The sequence below is a fragment of the Corythoichthys intestinalis genome, chromosome 3 (assembly GCF_030265065.1).
Source record: "Corythoichthys intestinalis isolate RoL2023-P3 chromosome 3, ASM3026506v1, whole genome shotgun sequence".
NCBI classification, from domain to species: Eukaryota; Metazoa; Chordata; class Actinopteri; order Syngnathiformes; family Syngnathidae; genus Corythoichthys; species Corythoichthys intestinalis.
Window position 1 is genome coordinate 64,945,569 of NC_080397.1, and position 13,903 is coordinate 64,959,471.

Genomic DNA, 13,903 nt, shown 5'->3' on the forward strand with positions numbered 1-13,903 from the left:
CCACCATATGCGCTGTCTTTCTTATATATTTTATCCTCTGGATGTGTTACGTCTCTGACCGTTCTTGGGGTTCATTTACATTGCTATTTTTGTGTAGCGATCGCAAATGCTACTCAGTTTTAATTAATAACAAATCTAAATTCTATAATTTATTGACACTTCCTCCTTACAAAAGTTTTTTTTTTTTTTTTTACAACAGAAAAGGTAACAACAGTGGCAGTCAGATACCATTTAAATTTTTTTCCAGGTCATTCATTGTCAGACAGAAGCAGCACAGCAAAACGCTACATTAAAAAAAATAAGTAGAAATATCAAAATGGCTTACCTCTTCGTCCTCTGTAGGACCATGGCCCCCAACAAAATGTTTACTGAATATGAAATGTGAATGACTTCACCTTGCTGGCGTTAAACTGGACTTTTGGACGTCCGCTCAAGTTGATCCATTCTTCACATTTTTTCCTCCCAAGTTTTTGGTTTCGGGAAACGTATGAAGAAAACGTCCTTTTATAAGTCTTTTCTACAAGTTCCGTAGCAGCAGTGTTTCATCGCCATGTTCTTTTTGGAAAGAGAAAACTAGCAGAAATTACACGGCTTGCGTGCGAGGGCTCGTCTGCGTTGACCCACTTCCGCGTTACGATGGCGACGTCGCGGTCTAAAAATAGCATTCGTGCGGTACGCTATTGGGAATCTGGCAACACTGCACGCAGTATGTGTTTTTGGAGTAAAGCGCAGCAGATGTCGCATTTGTAAAGCTGAAATTTACTGTGGTGTGAAATCAAAGCTCTTTAATGTTTTACTACTCGCCAGAATTTGAAAAGCATTTTACAACCAATAATTCCTATACGATGATTGCCTGTCCCGTAATCAATACCTGCCGCTGCCTCTCGACCAATACGTAACTGAACGGCTGGCTGATTAAAAATCAAAATGGACATTGGCTACGTTGGCTATGTCGGGAATATTCTGATGCGATGGCGCCCATTCCAATTGAGATTTTATTGAAAGGGCGCTTTATGTCAAGTTATGATTTAATCGGCGCGCACGAAAACACGTCTTGAAAAATTTCCGTCGTTACCGCGCACGTCTGTGACATCAGTAGACGTTGTTCTGTAACTTATTGACTTATTAAGTCGTTCACTAACCAGCTTAGTGATTGACTAACTAACTAACTGGCTGACTTACTAAGTAGTTGATCTACTGACAAAGTTTCACTGGCTGACTAACTGAGTCACTAACTCATTCAAGTAATGGACTGACTAAATAACTAATCATCTGACTGAGACTAAGATGACAAACTTACTAGGCCTGCACTATACATCGTTTGAACATCACCATCGCTATGTGTGCATGTGCAATCGTCACATTGCAGGGCGTGCAATTGTTTTGTTTTTTTTAAACATCCAAACATTTGTTCTACTTCATAAAAACAGCAAGTGTGCAGATCCCGGATGCCCTTTTATGTACAGTAAGCCTGGATCAAACGGCACGATATAAATAAGGGACGTCCCCGATCCGACCGCGCCATTTTTCAGAGGATCAGAATCGGGTGAAAAGGATCTGCTTTTTAATGTTTTTCGGCTTGGTGCTCGTACAGCGCCACGGCCTCGTAGCCTCCCTCCTGCTAAGCGGTGGAACCAAACTCTTTTTTTTCTCGGTCCACCAGTGCAGCTAGTTAATGTTACGTAACGTTAATGATGATTGACAGGTTTGTGGCGTTGATCTGGCGAGTGAAGGCTCTGCAACTCCACAATCAAAGGCACAAACATGCAGCCCTGTCTGAAGTGTGCTGTGCCAACTCATTAATAGTGCAAGATAGTGGCTGTTCTCGGCAGAGCGAGTGGACGGACTCACTCAATGAAGCATTTAATAAGAACAAGCATTTTTCTATGTGGACGGACTCACTCAATGAAGCATTTAATAAGAACAAGCATTTTTCTATGTGCGCGATGCCCAATTTGGATTTCCAATATTTTTGAGTATCCGTTCATATTGCGCAAACGTACGCGACCCGTGGGTGAAGGGAACGTTTCCATGACGTTACGTGCACGCGCGCCACGCACACTCATTCCGATTAGCGTCACCGTGGTTCACAGACACGGACAAGAATGGGCTGAGAAAAGCAGGAATATTTGACATGATTTACAAATTGCGTGATCGGGTGATGAATGAGGACGTAAAGAAGGACAAATGAAGTGGCGTGTGGCCAATTCCAGACACAAAGTATGACTTTGTTTCCTCATTGAGCACCCTCCATTCTTTACCGGGCATCTTTTTGCGGGCGCAATAAATTACATTGAAATCCAAAGAACGTGTGTGAAAAGCTTTAATTGTGGATGCTGCAGTGTGGAGGCATTTTTCTTTTTTCTTTGCTGCTGCTGCTGCTGCTGCTGCTGTGTCTTTTTTATTCAATACTGAGGACTGTTCTTTCTGTCTTTGTAATAAAATGATCAACAGGTATTCAAAAATCATTTCTAAAGACCTATTGAAATTGTGCAATAAAAATCATTTTTTTGGTCACAGTTGGCCTCAGCATCGTTGGAACTGATAGCGCAGGGGTCCCCAAACTACGGCCCGCGGGCCGGATACAGCCCACGTCCACATTTGGTCCGGCCGCCTGAACAATTTTTTTCTTTTTTTTTTTTTTCTTTTCAATAGTGTTATTTATTTCCTGGCTTTTTTCTGTGAAGAACCCAGAGATGGTTATTTGGTTATTATCTATTTAATTAATAGTGTTATTATTATTTATTATTCTATTCTATTCTATTATTATTTTTATTTGATTTACTGAAGAATCCAGAAAGGGTTATTTGATTGTGGCTTACTGAAAAACAATAGATTCAGATTCAGAATATTTATTGTCATTGTTACAAAGAAAGCACAACAAAACTTTGTTTGGAGCATCCATCCAGCTCATACAGCTAAGTTGGTAAAGTGCAAAGTGCAAACCCATAAAATAAATACCCATCAGTACCAAGTGTAAACATTGACACAGTTTTGGACATATGTACAGCAAAGATTCAACAGCAGCATGAGGTCGTGTCAGTGCTAAAGTGCAGAGCAAAAATATACCAGTTGAAAACAGGCAAAAATCAGTGCAAAACCCAGAGATAAGTTCATCAAGTATAATCAAGTACAGCCTACTGGTTGTCAACCAATGGGTAAGTGTCAGGGAGGAGGAAAGAGTGGATAGTGACGAAGAGGCAACAATGCAAACCAGCTCAGAGTTATTGTTGTTGGTGGATGTGGATTATTGTCCGTAAGAGGGGGGCAGAGAGGGGAGAGGGGCAGAGTTCAGTAGCCTCACAGCCTGTGGGTACAGACTGTTGGACAGTCGTGATGTTCTGGCCTGTATGGACCTGTACCTTCTCCCCGAGGGCAGCAGGTGGAAAAGACTGTGAGCAGGATGGTGCTGGTCTCGCAGGATGTTGTGCACTCTTCTCAAACAGCGAGTGGAGTAGATGGTGCTGATCTCAGGGAGAGTCATTCCTATGATTCTCCCGGCAGCTTTCACCACGCGCTGGAGCGCCTGCTGGTCTGCCTTAGTGCAGCTGGAAAACCACACTAAAAATCCGTATGTCAGAACACTGCTGATGGCACAGTTGTAAAAGTTCACCATCAGTGGTCTGGGGATGTTAGTGCTCTTCAGCTTCCTCAGGTAATAGAGGCGTTGTTGTGCCTTGCCCACCGCTGTGGAGATGTGGTCCCCCCAGGACAGGTCCTCAGTCACTGTTACCCCCAGGAATTTGAAGCTTCTCACCCTCTCCACCACATCGTTGCCGATAGTAAGAGGCTGATGGATGATGTGACTCCCCTTACGGAAATCCACCACGATCTCCTTGGTTTTCTTTGTGTTTAGAGCCAAGTTGTTTTTGTGACACCATGACTCCAGATGTTGCACCTCTCTTCTGTAGTCCGTTTCATCGTCGTTGGAGATGAGTCCGAGCACTGTGGTGTCGTCGGCAAACTTGACGATGAGGTTGGATGCAGAGGAGGCCGAGCAGTCATGAGTGTACAGGGTGTATACTTTTTTACATTTAGGCACTCCTGCGATCGTCACACTTTTTCGGTAACAAACTGACCCGGCCCCTCATCAGAGAAGAGAAGGAAAAAGTTATGTGGCCCTCACAGGAAAAAGTTTGGGGACCCCTGCGATAGCGTATGGAAAGGGAAGGCTCCGGGCGGGCAGGGGCCGCGCGAGTCGGTCGTCGAACGCCGTCGACTATATCGTGCGACGTGTCAGAATACCAAATTGTGTCGAAGGGATTGGTTGGAACCGGAGGCAGAACTGCCATCAAGTGAGCAAGCGGAAGTCTATTCAATTCAGTAAATGAACCCCTTGAGGTGAGGGCGGGACTTCTCAAAAAATACACTCATGTCCATTTTTGTGTGGCGTCGGCACGTTCATCCATGAATAACGGGGCTGAATTTTTCAAATTTGTTTTTCCCAGTGCCGGGGAACATCGGCTGCTTCCGGGACAGCGGGGACCCCCCGACCCTATCCGGACCCACCGAGACCTCCAACAAACTGACCATCCATACCTGCATCAACTTTTGCAGGAAACAGAGATACAAGGTCAGACTCGCCTTATAATACGTACGTAATCACCGTTGCGTATTGCTGCCGTCGTCTGAACCGCATTTGCACGTCCAATGGAAACCAAACCAAGTTTTTATTTTTGATATCGTATCGTAAAGTGGCATCGGGTTGAAGTGTATCGTCCCATCTCCAGTGCTCATTTCCCTAACGAATGTTGTTAAAATAAAAGGTGATGTAACACAGTGGTGATAGGTTGAACACCATTGGCATATCATCCAATTCTGTTTTTATCCTTGTTTAACACGTCCCAGCTTGATTGGAATTGGGCTTGTAAGTATACGTATTTGCCTTCTCATCTAAACACATGACAGAATTAGTTTTAAGTGTCAGCAAAATGCACGTTGAGCTTTTGTTGTGTGTTGGCGCAGTTGGCCGGCATGGAGTCGGGGTACGCTTGTTTCTGCGGCAACGAAGTGGACCGCGACAACTACAGCGAGGCCTCCGGCACAGAGTGTAACCACGTTTGCTTCGGCGACCACAGACAGCCGTGCGGCGGAGATGGCTGGATCATCATATTTGACAGTGAGTTACGCCAAACTACTACTGACAACCGGAGTGTTCCGAAAATGACTTGTTAACCGATATCCCGCCGATGTTGTCCGACCCAAAAATGATTCCCGATACCAATGTGCGCTCTCGTGGTCGAAGATGATGTGAGAGATAATAAAAGACGCAAGTAGCCGCCAGGGGGCGACCAAAACATTCCAAATACAGGCAGGCGATCCTAGGACGTGCCAATTCCCAAGATGCATTTTGCTGGGCTTTTGCAAAGATTCTGAATTGGAATGATGACTTTTCTTACGAGGCAGGGTTTAAATGTGATGAGCTTATAATTAACTATTTTAATTTTGCAATATGAGTGATTAGGGTCTTTTCCTCAGTCAACAAATTCTTCGGAGGTATCACAAGCACGTTGACTGCAAACTTGTATTCAACTTATAACTCAGCATTCATACGCAGAAGTTTCGTATTATGATAAACGCTGAAAACCAATGATGTTGCTAGGTGGCAGGAGCTTACGGACATCCTCAGATTCATCTATTTCAAGTTGGAATTTCTAGGTGGTGACATGTCGGAGGTTGTCATTCGAAAGTCTAAACTCACAATATGTCAACAATAGAGCTGGGAATTTTTGGGCACCTAACGATTCGATTACGATTCAGAGGCTCCGATTCGATTATAAAACGATTATTGATGCACCCCCCCCTCCTTTTTTTTTTTTTAATGTTTTGTACATTAGTTCCAAAATTGTTCAAAAATCCTCTCAGGCTAAACCAAACTACTATTTCAGTATCAAGTTAACATATAACAGTAAACAAATATACAAAAATAACAGTAAATAAAAAACTCCAGTCCCCATTCTGTATCAGTAGCTTTAAACTACATTCAATTAAATTAATTGTTGTGAATCAACTGTTACAGTTGTTAAAATTGCTCCCGTTATTCCATAATTTCCCTTTGTCAAGTTTTAACACTATTTCATCATTTAAAGATAGATTCAAGACAAGATTCTGCCAATTTCGGAGTATTTTAGGTAAAAAGTGAATTAGGTTCTTCTAGGGAGGTCTACTGCTTTAAGATGCCGGCTGTATACTTACGCCGGAAAGTCTGTCCTTCCGCATTTAGTTCTTGGTACATGGTCTAACGCAGCCATCGTCTGTCATTTCACATCTAGTTCTAGATATGTGATATTTACCATAGCCGTATGTTTGTAGCAACTAGCAACTGGGCGTTCTTTGTAGCGGCTGTCAGCCGCAGTCAGGTATGATTGTTTTTGTTTTTTTATCTAGCGGCATGAGTTGAACATGATTTTTACTCTGGGTCCGTTCCTCATTGCGTCCCAAAGACCGCGCTGACTGTGTTTTACTTCCGCTTTACCTGGTATAATTCAATAATCGGAATTTGGATATTTGTGAATCGTTCTCGAATCTTCCACGGCCGAATCGCGAATAATTTAAGAATCGGAAATTTGCACGCCTCTAGTCAACACCTGAATTCAAAAAATGCTTCACTGTGACATGTGTTTTTTTGTTTCTGTGCGGGTCACATTTCCCAACTGGCAATCAAAATTCAAAAGATCAAATTCATCATCAAAATCTTTATCTCACAATTTGTCTGTATCGGAAAAGATTTTTCAATATTAGCTTCAGATACATGATGTGTATGGGTTGAACGTGAACATTTTTTTCCTCCACAGCACAGGTGGGTTCCTGCGGCGGGAATTACTCCGCCCCGTCCGGAGTCATCTACTCCCCGGACTTTCCGGACAAATACGGAGCTAGTCGGGTTTGCTACTGGACGGTTCAGGTGCCCGGATCCTCGGCCATCCTCTTCAACTTCACCTTCTTCGACATCACGGATCAGACGGACATGGTGGAGCTGCTGGACGGCTACACCAACCAGGTGGTGGCGCGCTTCGACTGGCGTAGCCCGCCCCGCCGACCGGTCAACGTCACCGGAGACTTTGTCATACTCTACTTCTACTCGGACCATACCGATCAGGCGCAGGGGTTTGCGCTGCTCTACCAAGGTAGGTGTTCCTTCTCCTCTCGGCCCGTTGAAAAAAGGTTTTAGGTTTGTGGACGCCGGTCGTTATCCGCAGCTCAGAGAGGTCTCCGGGATGACCAAGCCGCCGCGGTCGAGGAGTTCTCCGGCACGACGGAACCTCAGCTGGCCACCGACGGTGCCAAAGGATGCTCGTCCTCGCAGATCCTCTACGTGATCACGTCCAGCCCGAGCAAACCGGACCACAACATGCCAGGTCGGTGGACTTGGACTGGCGTTAGTATAACCTTCCATCTACACTGGCAAAAACACACTTCCTTGAAACGAGTTAAATTCCCTCGTTTTCAATGTAAATGTACTAGAAATAAGTGAAATGATCTGCCAGTGCTTCAAGGCAATTGGCGTCTTGAAAGAAAAAGGAGACAATGACAACCAAAACTGGTATTTGGTATGTGGCAAAATGGATTTTGCCAGGTGGCATTTTTTTGCCCTGTGGCTTTTTTTTTTTTTTTTTTTGTATGTGGCTAAATGGATCTTGGTATGTGGCATCTTTTTTTGGTATGTGGCTAAATTGATTTTGCCATGTGGGGCATTTTTTGGGCATGTCACTTTATTTTTTCAGTATGAGGCTTTTTTTTTTTAGTATTTGGCAAAATGGATATGACATTTTATCAGATTATTTTCCTTCAATCTAGTCAAAAAATTCTCCCCATCTTGTTTTGAATGTTAAAGACTAGTTAACAGATGATTATTCCACTTACTTGAAGTAAATATTATTATTTGTTCTCATACATCTTAAAGTGGGTAGTTTTTCACCTAAATCCAGGAAAATTAGTTTTCCAATAATGTTTTGAACAATATTTATTCTGGAAATGAGAACATTTCAAAGCTTTTTTAAGATCAAATATACTGACTTATTGCTTAGAATAAGTCTGTTAGACCTATTTTCAGCTAGCTATTTTTCTTAGCAGGGCCGAGAACAAAAAGTGGTTTTTGGTAGGTGGCAAAATTGATTTTGGCTTGTGGATTTTTTTTTTTTTTTTTTTTGCCATGTGGCATTTTTGGGGGGTAAGTGGCAAAATTGATTTTGCCATGTAGGATTTTTTTGGGGTATGTGGCAAAACTGATTTTGCAATGTGGTATTTTTTGCCACATACCAAAAAAAATACCTCATGGCAAAAAAACTGCCACGTGCCAAAATCCATTTTACCACATAGCAAAAAAAATCCACATGGCAAAATCAGTTTTGCCACATACCCAAAAAAATGCCACACGGCAAAATCAATTTTGCTATACATACCCCCAAAAAATGCCACATGGCAAAAAAAAAAAAAAAAAAAAATCAACAAGCCAAAATAAATTTGCCACATACCAAAAAACACTTTTCATTCTCAGCCCTGCTAAGAAAATATCCAGCTGGAAATAGGTCTAACAGACTTATTTTAAGCAATAAGTCAGTATATTTGATCTTAAAAATGTTCTCAATTCCAGAATAAATATTGTTCAAAACATTATTGGAAAACAAATTTTCCTGGATTTAGGTGAAAAACTACCCACTTTAAGATGTATGAGAACAAATAGTAATATTTACTTCCAATAATCATCTGTTAACTAGTCTTAACACTCAAAACAAGATGGGGAGAATTATTTGACTAGATTGAAGAAAAATAATCTGATTAAGACCGTGTAAATTTGCAGTGTACACCTTCCAACTTTTTGACTTTGCACCAGGGTCGGCGGTCTCTGACCTGATTGTAGCGTCAAACCGGCCCAAATGACATCCTCCCCCTCATACAACTCAATGTATATTTTTGTATTCTAATATAATTAGAGTTCTTTTTTAAACTGCTATTATTTTGGTTTCGACAAACGCATTCATTTATAATGGCTTTTTAGCCCAAAATGTGGCACTCTGAGGCGGATTGACCAACCGGTGCTACTACTTACCTCCTTTTTTGCTCTTCTGATAGCGTGGACCATCTACACCCTTGCCGGTCTCCTCATCCTCACCGTGGTGGGCATGCTGACCAAGCTGTGGCTGCACGTCACAGTCAAGTACGTTTCGTAGTACCAAGTAGTTTCCAAGTACTCTTATTCCTGGCTAAAAAGTGCCAATACAGCGTGCAAAGTACGAGTACTTGTTAAAGGATAAGATGTGAGGTATCCGAATTATGACTTTTTTGAACAGACGAGATGTTTTGCCTTGTCTTCTGAGCATTCATTTGAAATATATACAGTACTGTATGACACGACGGAATATTCGCGCAAAAGAAAAGAACAGGACTACGAGATTAAAGTCAGACTATTAAATACGAGGAGAAAAATCGTACTGTTGGTATGAAAAAAAAAACAGTATTATTGCGTACGGCCAATGTATCTGAATTAGTGGCTAAGTACTTTACGTACACATACGAAGGAGCCACGATGGTTGAATCATGATGCGAAAACATCTTCTTTACCTTCTAATTAATAATATCTTTCTGTATAGTACATTATAATAGGATGTAGCTTTTAAAATGCAAAAAAAACTAGAGTTGTCCAATACTGTTGGAAAATATTGGCATCGGTTTGCATTGGTGGTGCACAAATAAAATGAACAATCCATGAAAAATAATGAATATATTATATATGTATAAAATATAAGTAGTCACTAAGAAAAGTAATAAAACATCAATAAAAGTCTCCCAGCAAAATGCATGGTGGGAATCATCACTCATTGGCATGGTTTGGACCATAGTCGTATGATTGCCCGCCTGTATTCGTAATGCTGTGTTACCCCCTAGTGGCGCGTCGGGATAACCTTTGTAAATTTGCCAACGATTCCTTTGATTCAATGACGGACATTTTGGCTTATTTCAATGAATTGGATTTAAATGCGACATTATGTTGGCACTTTTTCCATAGCTTCAATTGAAGTTGTTCTCTTATTTTTCACAGGATTTTAAAGACCTTCACAATACAATGAACCATAATATGTTAAGTTGACCACCGCATACAGTACTGATATATGGGATTTTTTGGAGTTGGACAACATGGGGATATTGGTTAGCGGTTAAAAAGACATTATTGGACAACCCAAAAAAATAACACATTTTAGTTGAGAATGGTGGAAGTGATGTACAACGTGTTTCAGTTTAATAGATAAAGATGTACCTGGACTTATTTTTGCCACAATAGGTTCGAGTTTGCTTAAATCTTCAAAGTTAACGCTCGCAAACTATTTTTACCCTCTCTGTGTGTCCAGGTCTCTCCGAATCCCCGCAGTGTGCAGTACAGACAGCTGCAGCCAGAGCGCCTCCACGTCGACGGAGCCCTGGATCATCCTGTACCGCCCCTCCACCGGCTCCCTCTTCAAGAAGAAGCTGAAGAACCATCACCACCACGGAGACCTCAGCCCCTTGGTGGCTAACTAGCACTACTTGATTTCAACTTCTCAGTGAATGAGGCGTGAAGAAAAGTAGCAGCCTGTGCAAGTATCCCGGCGGGCCCCCCCCCCCTCTGCCCGGGCGGGATGCCGATTTCCTGTCGGCGTGGCTTCCCCGCCAAGGCGATGCTGCTAGGTTGTTGGGGGCCACGTGTTGCTCACTAATCAATGCAGACGCATCAAGAGCGGGACGGTGGAGGTAAACAAACTGTTCGGGGCGCCTGCGTATCAGACTATTCGCGCAATATGATTGGCTGAGGAATCGTCCCGCGCTCGTGTGCGTGGCGAACGGATCCGGCCACCCGGAGGCGCTCCCGGCCTAAACGGCGCCCCGAGCGAACGGAACCAACGGGCATGGGGCCGGGTACGCGCTGAACCGGCCGATCGCAGGGCACGAGATCAAAAAATGTGAAAGGAAAATACCATGTCATTAAAACGTACTTATTTTTCTTTCACTTGCACGTAGGGAAACGCAAGGCCGATCGGTCGATCGGTCCTCTCACATTTTGTGGATTTCGTATATTATCTAAAGCTAGTGAAATACTTTCCAAAAAAGAAAGCTTTTATTCCTAAATAATAATAATAATAATAATGCATTTTATTTGTAACGCACTTTACATTTGAAAAACAAATCTCAAAGTGCACATTGGCAAAAAAAGAAAATAATAAATAAAATGCGAATGAATAACTAACGATCTCTATAGCACTTGTTGCATTTCATTCATGTAGTAACACAAGCACATTCACATTATTTTCATAAGAAATAGCCATAGTATTCTCAAAACTGTTCACTTCAAGATCACTCAATATCGCCATAGAGCAATTGAACTACCGTGAAGTTTCAACCCATCGGTTGCAAAGCGTCATTTCTTCTCTGACTTTCCTTGGGAGAGACAGAAAAGCCCTACTGCCACCTGCTGTCAACACTGTTGTCGTTCAACACGCCTCCCAACATGCATTGCGGTGCTACAGATTGGTATTACAGAGTACATATTCTGTACTAATGACTTCTTCAGTTTCTGTTCCGGTTGTTCAATGCAAGTTATGCTACGTCGTTTGTTAATATGTGATCATTTTCATTTTGTTGTGAAACCGTGACTTGCTATTTCTTTTGAATGCTTGTGAAGCAGATGGAAGCTTCTTCTTCCGCTTGTAAGTTGTTGCCGGGAATTGTTCCCCTCCCTCCCTCTCGTGAGCAACATATAGTGACTGGTGCAAAAGTGGTACCTGTGGTAAATTACATTGCTCAAATCATGTGGCAGTGCACTTGTGACCCTTTTTTTTCTTTCAAATTCAACTCGCGCGCTTCTAGCAACCTGGCGTACGCCGGGAAACCGCCACTATACACCCAAACACATATTGTACATGCCGATACATATTTTTATGACTTGATTTGAGAAAAAAATAAATAAAATAGCATTTTCAACCAGGCACTTTCAAAGGAGCGCATTTCATGTGACATTAAGACGAAATAACGTCACCAGCTATGATTGCACATTTCACTTTTAAAAAGGTCAAATGATCAACAAATTGAGTCACAAATTCATTCATTATTTTCATGTAGCTACAAGATGCATTTTTCATCAGGCCCTTTTGCACAACTCCTCAGCCATTCGTATAGCTTGAATAGAGTGACACATGGGCCCCCCGAACAGCTTGTGTACCTCCAACAGAAGTCGGCGTTGTGTGCATTCTGGCATCCTTCTGCCACTGTTAGCTATATAAATAGTCGTGGTATTCCATAAGCAGTCCATTTGTTTTCTCGCTCTTTTAGAAATGAAAGGTGGGTGAGGGTAATCTTACGTACGTGGCATCTTATTCGGTATGGTTGTTCATTCTACTAGTAGCAGATGCCCAGGAATCGCAATGAATAGGGAATCTGCCATTGAACGGCAACCTGTTTCGGGTGGAGTTGTCCGACAATATCGGCCGATAAAAGCATTTAAATCATATACTGTAGGAAATGACCGGTATTGGATCTTACGCCAGTATGTATGCCGAGTTAGAAGTGAATGTAAACAAGTGTAGCCCTTTGTCACAGTTTAGCACTACAGCTGTGCTCAGAGTGATGTTTCCAAACTAAGATGCTTGGGATTTGTTAACTGAGGGAAAGACCCTAATCGCTCATGGCGCACAAATAAAATGACTCATCAGGTATAATTACTGCGTCACCAGAAAGAAATGGTCACCGAGAAACGTCATAAAACATGTCATTACAGTTAATCATCTGTGCGAAATGCATCTTGGGAATTGTCTTTGCATTGGCATGTACTATGGTTATATGTCCGTATTTGTCACGCTTTGGTCTTTAGATGCTTTTTGCGCTAACTAGTGTAAATGTGATTTATATTCTTTTTTATTTAATGACGGACATTTTGGCTCATTTCAATTTATTTGATTCGTATGGGACATTTTCTATTACTTCAGTTGAACCGAGGGTTTAGCTAACCCTTTGGAAGACCTTGGAAGTTGTTCCAGCATCCAACGGGCCAACACAATACAATGAGCCAAGATGTGTCCGCGACCGCATATGCAGTATTGCTAGCGATTCGATTTTGGTATCGCCTCCGAGATAAAAGGCAAAAAAAATGTTTTCGCTCTGTGAAACATTCCAAAATAGACATTGCTTCATTCAATGTTCCAGGAACGCCTCTTTTAATCAATTCAAAGTTCTATTGTTATTATATGAAAATGGGAAAATAAAGAAAAGAAAAAAAAACTTTTCCCCACCCCACTAAGTTGTCAGAAATTATATTGGGGAACTAAACGCACCAACCGTTTTCTCATGAGTTATTTCCAAAGCTGCGATTCAAATGAAATTTCTACCAGACATTGATATTAAATTATCCACACATGAAAAGAAATTTGAGTCCATAAATAATGATTAAATGCAATGCAAATACATACAATTTTGCTAGTCTCGATCCTGCCTCCCAGCTACCTACGCTAATCGATGCGACCGCTCGGCATATTTCTTCTGTCAATATGGGTGTGTGTGCTAAAAGGAAAAAAAAAACACTTTTTATTTCTTCTTTTTCCAAATATGTACATAGCAGATATAGTGAGATTTATAATTTATAATTTTATTGTGTATTTTCTATGTCAATGGGATTTTTTTTTGTATTAAAAAAAAAGAAAATTGTCTCCTTGGTTTTATTTCACGTGTCCTCGTTGTGAAGATAAACTCTGTCACAGTCGTTACGGTAATATGACTTTTTCTTTGTTTTTTTTGTTTTGTTTTTTATGTGGGGGGTGGTATTCTGGGAGTGCTGCTGTCTGTTTAGGTACGTAAGAAAACTTCTTGACAGATACTAAGAAGTTGACGTAAAGATCGCAAGGATGGTGCTGCACACGCTTGTACAATAGGTGGCGGTATG

The 13,903-nt window shown here is 41.8% G+C and overlaps 1 protein-coding gene across 2 annotated transcripts in view; it reads left to right on the forward strand.

Annotated features, from left to right (window-relative positions):
- kremen1 (kringle containing transmembrane protein 1) overlaps positions 1-13,670 on the forward strand; it is a 34,250-nt gene extending 20,580 nt beyond the window's left edge. For both annotated transcript variants that reach the window (XM_057830969.1, XM_057830968.1), the window contains 6 exons: positions 4,449-4,573; positions 4,966-5,119; positions 6,795-7,127; positions 7,200-7,358; positions 9,073-9,157; positions 10,347-13,670. In XM_057830969.1, the coding sequence (XP_057686952.1) occupies positions 4,449-4,573; positions 4,966-5,119; positions 6,795-7,127; positions 7,200-7,358; positions 9,073-9,157; positions 10,347-10,515 (1,025 nt within the window). In that variant the 3' untranslated portion in view covers positions 10,516-13,670. The remainder of the gene's footprint in view (positions 1-4,448; positions 4,574-4,965; positions 5,120-6,794; positions 7,128-7,199; positions 7,359-9,072; positions 9,158-10,346) is intronic.
- Positions 13,671-13,903: the final 233 nt, after the last annotated feature.